At 43.2% G+C, this 12154-nt stretch overlaps 1 protein-coding gene across 3 annotated transcripts in view; it reads right to left on the bottom strand.

Annotated features, from left to right (window-relative positions):
- Nucleotides 1-12154, bottom strand: part of SCLT1 (sodium channel and clathrin linker 1) — a 140383-nt gene that overhangs the window by 79747 nt on the left and 48482 nt on the right. For all 3 annotated transcript variants that reach the window (XM_040418447.1, XM_040418445.1, XM_040418446.1), the window contains exons 7-9: nt 11950-12085; nt 11225-11347; nt 7031-7096 (exon numbers count right to left, since the gene is read on the bottom strand). In XM_040418447.1, coding sequence (XP_040274381.1) covers nt 7031-7096; nt 11225-11347; nt 11950-12085 — 325 coding nt within the window. The remainder of the gene's footprint in view (nt 1-7030; nt 7097-11224; nt 11348-11949; nt 12086-12154) is intronic.

A 12154-nucleotide genomic window follows, 5' to 3' on the forward strand; every position in this document is an offset into this window, starting at 1 on the left:
CACGTCCGCAAAATGTGTCCGCATCCTTTCCGCAATTTTGCGGAAAGAGTGCGGACCCATTCATTCTCTATGGGGACGGAATGTGCTGTCCGCATCCCCATTTGCGGATCCGCACTTCCGCATCCGTGCTTCCGTTTCTGCAAAAAAATAGAACATGTCCTATTCTTGTCCGCAATTGCGGACAAGAACAGGCATATTCTATTATGTCGGCAATGTGCGGTCCGCAAAATGCGGAACACACATTGCCGCTTTCCGTGTTTTGCGGATCCGTGTTTCCGTGTATCCGCAAAACACATTGCGGACGTGTGAATGGAGCCTTAGTCTGTCAAGGATTGCCAAAAGATCTGTAATTACCTTATAATAACAGCTTTCATTAATGTCTCCTGTCCCTTTCCACTGCTCCCTTAAAAGACCGTTGCTAGGGCTCATCTGTCTCCCAACTTAATGTAAACAGAAAACAGAGGGGCGGTCCTTCACACTGCATGGCTGCATTAGGCTTCAGAGTGAGGAGGCGTGTCTCCCAGTAAACCAATTGATTGGCTGGCAGGAAGCTGCTGACTACAGCAAGTGTGTATGGGAAGTAAGGGGAGGCAGTTTTGGCCTCGGAGAACTGGCAGAGGAGCCATCTTGAGAAGATCCTCATATTGTATGATTCAAGACAGCCGTAACTAAGGGGAAAACTGAAGATGGTATGTGAAGAAACTGAAGATGGTATGTGAAGAAACTGAAGATTGCTTTATGCATAATGCTGCTGCAGCAGTAACATATGCTAAAATAGATTTTTTGATGAAAACATGACAGTTATGCTTTAAGTATGTGTGAAGTGAAAAGGAAATACATGGTTTTCAAAATTGTTAATAAATAAAAATCTGAAAAGTGTGGCGTGCATTTGTAATCAACCCCCTGTACTCTGATTCTCCTAAATTAAATCCAATGTGACCAATTACCTTCAGAAGTCACCTAATTAGTAAAGTAGTAGAGTCGACCAGTGTGTAATTTATTCTCAGTATAACTACAGCTGTTCTGTGAAGGCTTCAGAGGTTTGTTAGAGAACATTAGTGATCAAATTTGTAGATTGTAAGCCCTCACGGGCAGGGCCCTCTCTCCTTCTGTACCAGTTTGTAACTCGTCTTGTTCATGCTTAATGCAACGGTCTGTATTATGTATGTATACCCCTTATCATATGCACAGCTCTATAGAATGAATGGCGCTTTAATACTAAATAATAATAATAAAACAGCATCACGAAAGCCAAAGAACACACCAGACAGGGAAAAAGTTGTGAAGAAGTGTAAAGCAGGGTTATGTTATAAAAAATGTAAGGCGTATGGCACAACTGCAAACCTAACAAGACAAGGCCATCCACCTAAACTGACAGCCAAGGCAAGAAGAGCACTAATTAGAGAAGCAGCCAAGAGGCTCATGGTCACTCTTGAGGAGCTGCAGAAATGTACAGCGCAGGTAGGTGAATCTGTCCACAGGACAACTATTAGTCTTGTGCACCACTAAATCTGGCCTTTATGGAAGAGTGGCAAGAAGAAAGCCATTTATGAAAGCAAGCCATAAGAAGTCCCATTTGCAGTTTGCCACAAAACATGTAGGGGACACAGCAAATATGTGGAAGAAGGTGCTCTGGTCAGAGGAGATCAAAGTTTAACTTTTTAACCTAAATGCAAAACGCTATGTGTGGCAGAAAAATAACAGTGCACATCACACTGAACACACCATTCCCACCATGAAACAAGGAGGTGGCAGCATTATGCTGTGGGGATGCTTTTCTACAAAAGGGACAGGGAAGCTGGTCAGAGTTAATGGATAGGCGGATGGAGCTAAATACAGGGCAATCCTGGAGGAAAACCTGATAGAGGCGGCAAAAGACTTGAGACTTGAGACGGCAGTTCATCTTCCATCAGGATAACAACCCTCAACATACAGCCAGATTTACAATGGAATGGTTTAGATCAAGGCACATTTATGTGTTAGACTACATCCCATTGAGAATCTGTGGCAAGGCTTGAAAATTGGCATTCACAGATGCTCTCCATCCGATCCGACTGATCTTGCGCTATTTTGTAATGAAGAATGGGCACAAATTTCAGCCTCTAGATGTGCAAAGCTGGTAGAGACATACCCCAAAAGACTTGCAGCTGTAACTGCAGAAAAAAGTGGTCCTACAAAGTATTGACTCAGGGGAGCTGAATACAAATGCACTCCCCACTTTCTATATTTTTATTTATTAAAAATTTTGAAAACCATGTATCATTTTCTTTTTTTAACTTCACACATACTTGCTAGTTTGTGTTGTTCTATAACAAAAAAAAACAATAAAATACATTTAAGTTTGTGGGTGTAAAGTGAAAAAATGTGGAAAGGTTTAAGGGGTATGAATACTTTATTCATTACAGAGAGTTGAGAGACCTACAGTAGCCAATTTTTAAAGGTTCACGCTTTGCTACCAGTAAGATAATGTGGTTGATTTCATGCCTTCCCTGTCTCCTTGAGGATGATGTCACGGCGGACAGGATACAAGATGCACAGAATATAAACAAACAAGTGTCTAGGCAAGAAGCTGGGGATGAAGTTCAGCTCCTGACAAACCCCTACCAGCTCTCCCTAGACTTCTATGCCCACGTTCAGACCCTGACCGTGTCGCCGTGCCTAGGCTGAAGATACCCTAAAATCCCTAAGATGGTGAAAGGGGGAAAGAGGCAGCCTGCTCCCTCAGGACCTGGAGGGGGCAGGCGTCTCTCTAACAGCCTAGACAGACAACCACAAGAAAGCAACACCAACTTATCTTTTACTGAGCAGGAACAGTAAATCCTTCCTTCCTTCCTCTGAGCCAGACAAAAGCTATAACCCGCACAGTGGGCGTAATTTAAACTCAAACCAACGACCCCACCCAGTGCACCTGAATGGAGGCGGATATAGCTCCACTCCAAACAAAAACAAAAGGCTACACACGTGCTACTAATCTCACATAGCCTGAGCAGGGCATGACAGATAAGCCCTTTTCTTATGGTCCCACAGGATGGATAGATTGTACGGAAAGTAGAACCAAGAGTGACTAGTGTGAGGAGATAAGTGCTTATTTTCTGCCAGAGCTTTTGGGTAGAGGGGCCAGCCCATATCCCATGCCATAGGTATATTAGAGGGGTCTGAGATTTAGGACAGACTGTTACTCTACTTGGGTTTTGTGGGGTGGCTGGGATATAAAAAGCATACATAGCTCTGTGCAAAAGTCTAAAATAGTTTTCTCAGTAATAAATTATGTTTCGCACCTTCTCCCACCCTTCAGAGAGTGACTGGTTATGTAACATGGGCTGTCAGCTGCCTCAGTGCAAGTCTACCCTTTTAGTTTTGCTTTTGAATAAAAGGAAAAGTCCAATCATCATATTTATACATAAATTGTACAAACATGACGCCCTGAGGGCTTCTAATAGGACATCACTGAAGACAGAGTTTAAATATAGAAATATCTCACATCAGTGTGGGAAGAGATATCTAGCATACACCTGACAACGTTCCTGGCCAGGAAAAAGTTGACTGAGATAACAACCACTTGCTGGCAAAGGAAATGTTCTGATAGAACAGAGAAAGTGAATTCAAGGTTCATTTCTGGGACCTGCTCCTATCTCAAAAACTGAACCCAGTTGTGCATTGCAATTAATGGAGAGGTTGCTCTCTCTATTCACTGCTAGGGGACTTCTGACAGTAGCGGAGCACACTTATTTGGTTATTATCGGAAGTCTCATGACAATGAATGGAGAGATGCGTACATGCACAGGCACCTCTCCATTTACTGTAGTACCCACTCTTAAGATAGAGGTGGAACCCGTACCTATTGGACATTTTGTTGTCAACCAACAAATGCCTAATATACCATAGTAAGTCTTATAGGCCAGACAATGCTCCCTGGCAAAAAAACGTTATGCAAAGTAGCGCTCCTCCAGAAAAAAGGAAAACGGTCACTTTAGTGCAGCCTACTGAGGGCTGCTTCCCTAGGAGTTAACGTCTGACCTTTGAACAAGTCTTGTAACAGGACTAAAGCTTCAAGTAAGATCACAGTCAAGTCACATTATTATGACCACTTCCTACTTTCTACATCAGCAGCACATGGCTCATGAAAGAAGTCCTTAGTGTCATGGGTAAAAGGTACGATTTATCAGAGTTCCAAAAATGGATGTTTAATGTCTTTGGGTCCAAAGATGGCAGTATTTCTGAAACTGTGCAGTTTGTGAACTGTTCGCATGCTGCTGTGGTGAAAGTGTATAGTGAGAGGACAAATGGCACCACTGCGAATAAGCGATGTGAAAACTGCAGTGCACCGCGTGCTATTGATGTGAGAGGTCATCTACGAAGGTGTGCAAGGACAGACCAGCACACTGCAGTAGAGCACCTCACTGCTAAAATGAACCAGGGGGCTACTAGATGTGTGTGTTAATCAAAGGTTAAGCGAACCCTACACGTATGTGGCTCCAAAACTGACGGATGGTCACTGCACCTCTACTAATGAAGTTACATTAGCAGAACAGGCTTCAATTTTCACAGCAGTATTGGAATAGGACCTCCGCTTGCCAATAAGTCATGTTTTCTGCTTCATCGAACGGATAGATGTTGGCATGTCAGGTGAGAAATATCAGAGAACAAACACCCTGCAACCATTGCTGGAAGAACACAAGCTGGTGGCGGTAGCATTATGGTCTGGGGAATGTTTTTGTGGCATTCTCTGGGCCCACTCATCCATGTGGAAGGCACTCTCAACCGATTTGGATATTCTTGCAGATCACGTACGCCCATACACATTGTTGGACTTCCCTGGGTCGCGTGCGAACTTCCAGCAAGACAATGCGACATGTCACATGCCTAGAAATGTCCAACAATGGTTGGAAGAGCATGACCAAGACTTCCAAGTACTACCCTGGCCCCATAATTCCACAGACTTGAACCAAGTTAAGCATCTGTGGGACCACCTCAATCGTTGAGTTTTCTCTATCGATCTTCCCTCACACACCCTCCAGAAGCTGTGGGGTGTACTGCGGTCGGCATGTCTCCAGATACCTGGACAACCCTTACCGAGTCACTCCCAGCCCATCTAGCTGCTGTTTATGTTGCACACTGCGGTTACTCTGGATATGAGCTGGTGGTCATAATAATGTGACTAGACTGTAATAACGCAGGGCCATAGACAGCTCTACATTAGTAAGAGATACACAGCTGACTAAACCGTTACAAAGATTTCCTTTCTAACCCTTTGCTGTTCAGTCTATTCAAAACCAAGTGCTGGGTTATGTCTGGAGATGACTCAATGTCCTGCATGTTCTCACAACGCCTGGTAACCACAATTACACGAGAAACCACAGAACATGTGCATGAAATTAATCCAAAGGGTATACTAAACTACTGATGTCTTCGAAGCAAATAGCTTGATTCAATGGTGTTTATCACACATTACGGCCTCAAAAAAAATGGAAAAAAGATTTTTCAGGACCTGAACTAGAACTTTCCACACCCTCGGCCACAGCAGTAACATCAGCTGAGAGTTGCCAAAGACTCTGCACAGCAAATAAAGTTCTACTTCAATTATTTAATAAAAAAGATCAAACTAAAACTCCGCTCTTGAATGACCTGCTCCAATAATATTATTGTCCACCACTTTTAATTACATAATGTTTTATTGTTTTGTCTGACAGAAAGGTAAATTCAGAATCTGTGGGACTCCTGTTACCAGAGAACAGTGCATTGTGGGAGCTGAAAAGGCAAGTTGTGCAGTGATATAATATTGATGACTTATCAATATCGGATCAGTGGGGGTCCGACTCTGCGCACCCTTGCTGATCAGCTGTTCGAAGGGGTCGTGGCGCTTATGTGAGCGCTGCATCCTCTTCAATATTTACCTACATGCTGTCTAGATTGTAATGGAAGTGCAGTGTAGCGGGACGAAAAGTTGTAATTACACTGCATCGACGCTAGAAGGGGGGGCGGTGTGCAGGTAAATACTCAAGAGGATGAAGCGCTCGCACAAACTCTAATACCCTTTCATACTGCTGATCAGCAGTGATGCCTGGAATATTACCCCCGCCGATCTCTTATTGATGACATGCTCTCAGCAGTAATAAATGCTAGGAGCATCAGGTACTTATGCACTTGACCTGTTCCCTCCTGAATTCAGCTGCATCACCATCCTCAGGACTGTGATGCAGTTGAATACTGCAGCGGGGGTGGTAGTATTTTGCGCTGCACTGTGGTATTTGGTTCTGCAGGGGCGGCATTTTGTGCTGCACTACGGTATTGCTGGTCCCATGTACTTGTGTTGCCCAACCTTCTGTCAATTTGGACCCGCCTACAGCATGAGGCCCCTTAACTCTTTAACTTCCCAGGCCGCTCCTGCAGCCTGAGATACCTGTGGAATGTTCCATACTCACCTGCTCTGTGCAACTCCATTCCAACTCCCTGGCCCTTTTCATTGGTCTTCTGGATGGATGGGGTCACCTGTGCCACTGCGGTCAATGACTAGCTCAGCAGAGATGTTTCCTCAAGCAGCATGTGACACAGCAGTGACTACTCAGGCCAGTCACTGGGCACAACGACGTATGTGACCCCATCCGTCCGGAGGTTTACAGAAGACCAGTGAAGAAAGCGAGCCAGAATAAAGTGCGTGGATTTTTCCACAGGTTCCACAGGCTGGGGTGGAAGTTCCAAAAATGAACTGGAAAGCAGATATATCAGAAGTGGCTTCATATACAGTCTGTGTACACTTCTTATAAGGACCTAGGAAAAGGAACTTGCTACCTTTTATCCTTTATAGCAATAGTTATCAGTCACTTAAACACACACCGTTAAAAAGTATATTCAGTGTAAAATGGAGTGAAGCTGTGATTTTAACACACCATTAGACTTACCTTATGAGAAGCCTGTAATGGACCCTTAAATGTGCACTGTTCATACTTCAGTAAAGCCGCTCTTTCACACACCCTTTCCATTACATTTCACACATCACAGTCAATACTGTCTTTATGGGTATCTCACCTACCTGTTCAGACTTTTCATGTGCGCCATGAAGTTGTTTGGTGAACTGCTGAAGATTTGTTAGCTCTTCCTAAGAGATAAATTAAAAGCTAACCAATTGCTATTCTTTCAAAGTGTAAAGCAACATGACACTTCCAAATAAACTAATGTAAAAGCAAAAACGGCATGTGCAGTGCTGTGCAGACATTGTCAACCCTCACATCAGTTCCCGTTTCCAATAGGCCTCACAACCTAAATTACAAATTAACCTACCAGTAGGTCTTTAGCGTGTGGGACGAAACTGGAGTATTGTGAAGAAACCCATGCAAACACGGACAGAACATATAAACTCCATGCAGAAGGTCAGAGGGGAGGAGGTATACTTTAAAGCAGTTGTTTAAAGGGGTCCTCAGGAATTAAGAAAATGAAAATACTTAAATATTACTTTATTATAAATATATTCCCAAATACCTTTCATTAGAATGGATCACTTTGTCTAGGGGCAATCATTGGGATAAATAAAATGGCCGCTGTCCTATTAGTACACACAAAACCTGTCCTAATCACACAGGAGGACAAGCTACTTCACAACACTGAGCTAAAGAGCTGCCTCATCCTCATCTCTGCCCTACTTGTCAAGGATTATGATCCCGAATACAGCCGATAAGATCTTCAGCTGAATCTCTGTAGGAATGGAGTTCATGAGGAGACATGAAGTACAGAGAGAATGGACAGGACATATTGTGGTAATGGAGACTCCATACAAGTGCTGCGTTTCATTAGCCACATGCCCACCTCCTCTCTGTACTTCATGTCTCCTCATGATCCCCATTCCTACAGAGATTCAGCTGAAGATCTTTTCAGCTGTATTCAGGATCATAATACTTGACAAGTAGAGTAGAGAAGAGAATGAGGCAATTCTTTGCCTCAGTGTTGTGAAGTAACTTGTCCTCCTGTGTGATTAGGACAGGTATTGTGTGTACTAATAGGACAGCAGCCATTTTATTTCTCCAAATGATTGCTCCCTAGACAATACGAGCCATTACAACTAATAAGAGGTATTTGGTAATATATTTATAATAAAGTAATATTTAAGTATTTTCAGTAATTTTATGTAATTCCCAGAGAACCTCTTTAAGCTTTAGGTATTGGTGACCTAGCCTTAGGATAGGTTATCATTATCACATCAGTAAGGCCCCTTTCACACGAGCGAGTTTTCAGCGCGGATGCAATGCGTGACGTGAACGCATAGCACCCGCACTGGATCCTGACCCATTCATTTCAATGGGCATTTTTTTCACGCATCAGTTCTGCGTTGTGTAAAAAACGCAGCATGTTCTATATTCTGCGTTCTTCACGCAGCCCTGGCCCCATAGAAGTAAATGGGGCTTCAGTAAAAAACGCATGGCATCTGGAAGCAAGTGCAGATGGAATGTGTTTTTCACTGATGGTTGCTAAGAGATGTTGTTTGTAAACCTCAGTTTTTTATCACACGCGTGAAAAACGCATCAAAACGCATTGCACCCGTGCGGAAAAAAACTAAACAACTGAACGAAATCGCAGACAAAACTGACTGAACTTGCTTGCAAAATGGTGCGAGTTCCACTGAACGCATCCGGACCTAATCCATATCGTTCGTGCGAAAGAGGCCTAAGCCCTCTTTCAAACGAGCGTGACGATTAGGTCCGGGTGCGTTCAGGAAAACTCGCACCACTTTGCAAGCAAGTTCAGTCAGTTTTGTCTGCGATTGCGTTCATTTTTTTCTGCGCGGGTGCAATGCGTTTTAATGCGTTTTTCACGCGCGTGATAAAAAACTGAAGGTTTACAAATCTCTTAGCAACCATCAGTGAAAAACGCATTGCATCCGCACTTGCTTGCGGATGCAATGCGTTTTTCACGCAGCCCTATTCACTTCTATGGGGCCAGGGCTGCGCGAAAAATGCAGAACATAGAACATGCTGCGTTTTTCACGCAACGCAGAACTGATGCATGAAAAAAAACAAACACTCATGTACACAGACTCATTTAAATGAATAGGTCAGGATTCCATCTGGGGTTCTCCCTGATTCTCCTCCTTAATAGTACCTAGCTATTCTCTAGATATGACCTATGATTTCCCCCCCCCCCCTCCCCTCCTCTTGTGTGTCACCCTGTCTTCCCCCCTTTTATGTCAAGTTTGTCTAGAATTATTGGCCTATACATCATTTGTTTGAGGCCTTATTAAGCCCTTTAGGGCCTTTGTTTCCTCTGACTTTTTGTCAGCTGACTGTTTGTTATACAGATACAGATACATGCTTATACCTTGTCCTTTATGCTGTACTGCTGTTCATGATTGCATGTCGCAATGTATCTTTGTATGCGGTATGTATACTGCAATTTGGGATGTTCTCTTATGATTGTATTTGATAATAATAATAATAAAATCTTATTGAACCATAAATGAATAGGTCAGGATTCAGTGCGGGTGCTACGCGTTCACGAATCGCACCCGCGCGGAAAACTCGCTCGTGTGAAAGGCGCCTAAGGGTGCAACACCTCCAACAAACAGCTGTTCTCAGCAGCTGCCAGCACCCAAAATAACACAGTAGAGCTGGAAGTGACCAACAAATACATTGCGGGTCATTTACTATCAGATGTACGCCAGTTTAAAATGGTCTAAATTTAAGCCACCAAGGAGGCGGTCTTACATTTAGACTGGTGGTGGATACACCAAAGTTATGTAGAGGCCAGCGCCTCTTCAGAACTTCGGCGGATCCACCGCCAGTGCACGGGTTTATTAAGACCGGCATCTAAAATGCTGGTCTTAATTAATGACCCCCCATTATATATAGTAAATTCCACATACTTTCTAAAAAGGTTGGCATTCTGGATCAAAACTTTGGCTTGGGTTTACACCAGTGGAAACAACTGCATCCAATAAACAGCTATTTAAAGTGCCAAACTCAGTGGCTGAGAAGAAAGGACTTATTTCTCAATCTCAAGTGAATGTAAATTAGTTTCTTGGTTTCCCTCAGAGCATGTTACAGTTGAAGAGTGGTTTTGGATGTACGGTTCTTCATCAGCTTAGGGTGGAAAGCAGATTACTGTGAGTAGCGTACTCAAGAACACAACCCACCACAGCCTGATGAAGGACTATGCATCTGAAACATGACTACTACCGTAATATGCTCTGGTGGAACCAATACATGCTCTGCTGATCTATCAAGAAACTGTAGATGTACAAAAGCCATCTTTTGGCAGTGGGGACTAGAACGTGCTCAAAACAATCCTTGAAGAGCCAACAGGTGAGCATGTTCTGTGCCGTCACATGAGAGGGATACTGTCATACTGTCTCTGGCTCCAAAAAAGAAGTTGATTCATCAAAAGTAGCACATGATCATACTAAGACTAAGTCGCACATGATCATACTAAGACTAAGTAGCACATGATCATACTAAGACTAAGTAGCACATGATCATACTAAGACTAAGTAGCACATGATCATACTAAGACTAAGTAGCACATGATTATACTAAGACTAAGTAGCACATGATCATACTAAGGCTCCATTCACACGTCCACTTGCGTTTTTCTTTTCCGGCATAGATTTCTGTCCTAGGGGCTCAATACCGGAAAAGAACTGATCAGTTTTATCCTAATGCATTCTGAATGGAGAGCAATCCGTTCAGGATGTCTTCAGTTCAGTCTTTTTGACTTTTCAGGACGGAGATAATACTGCAGCATGCTACGGTTTTATCTCTGGCCAAAATTCCAGAAAACATGCTGGAATGCCGGATCCGGCCCCCGAGTGTTCCGGCAAAACGGATCTGGCATTGCGGTCTGTGCATGCTCAGAACGCAAAAAATGTGAAGAAAATAAATGCCAGATCTGTTTTTCCAGGTGACACCGGAGAGACGGATCCGGCATGTCAATGCATTGGTCATACGGATCAGGATCCTGATCCGTCTGACAAATGCCATCAGTTTGCATGCGTTTTGATGGATCCGGCAGGCAGTTCCGGCGACGGAACTGCCTGCCGGAATCCTCTATCGCAAGTGTGAAAGTACCCCAAGTAGCACATGATCTTACAAAGAGTTCTCTTGTCCATTCAATTTGGATTTTGTTAATTGATAGAAATAAACTAAAATATACTGAAAGCATTCTTACTTTCCAGAATTATTCCACACCTGCCTAAATCTTTCACACAGTCGTGTATATTCCAGCCTAAGCAGAAGACTACCTTTTGCTTCTGTCTCTCTGCCACATGTAAATGTGCATCCGTCATATGTTTCTGGTACATGACTTGCAAGCGATCCATTTCCTGCGCAACCGTCTGCCACAGCTGTAATGCACTGTCCCTTTCCTATAAAAAGAAGACCAGTAATAAGTAATAATGTGAATAGAGGACTTAGGCTATTTTTTTAATATATATAATAATAATAATAATAATAATAATAATAATTTACGTGAAAGCAGCAGAGCAATTTACTTGTTTTCTCCTGTATTTGAGCGCAGAAAACTGCAGCCATTTCAGAAACTAAACATAAAATTGCAATGAAGGTTAAGCAGAAGTACAAAGCTCTCCAGCAGGGGGCAGTGTTGCTTCACCGATCTCCAGTGTACGCGCCATCACAGGCTGAAGGGCTGCGCGGTATATTGCTGTACCTTGTGTACTCCAGATAGGATTTCTATTCTAACACCATATATGAAGAGCTAATTTAATAGGTCACAGATGTTTCGTGAGTTAGTGTACATCTGTGTAGTTTAAGAAAGCTGTGCCAGCAGAGCTAAAATAGCTCTTACCAAAGTCATAAAAGGTTTAATTTCGTCAATGTTATTTTTTTTTTAGGTTTATCCTGACTTGGCTTCATGGGAGAAGGAAGCACACATAGGTGCGATACCATCAGGACGGTGCATTGCTTCCACTGGAAAGGATTTCAGCATAACCCAAGACTTCCGGCTTACTTGATTCGCGAGTTGCAATTGTTCCTGTAGGTTTTGAATGAATTCTTGTTCTGCAGAAGCCTCGCTGGCCAGAGCAGCATTACTAGGGAGCGACTCCAGCTGCTTCTCCAGGGACTCTTTTAATTGCTGGTGAAGCCTAGGAGAAATAAAGGCAATCTCTTTAGAGTTCTTTACATGGTGTGCCTCCCTCTCCCTTTCTGTCACT

This window comes from Bufo bufo, chromosome 2 (assembly GCF_905171765.1).
Source record: "Bufo bufo chromosome 2, aBufBuf1.1, whole genome shotgun sequence".
NCBI lineage: Eukaryota > Metazoa > Chordata > Amphibia > Anura > Bufonidae > Bufo > Bufo bufo.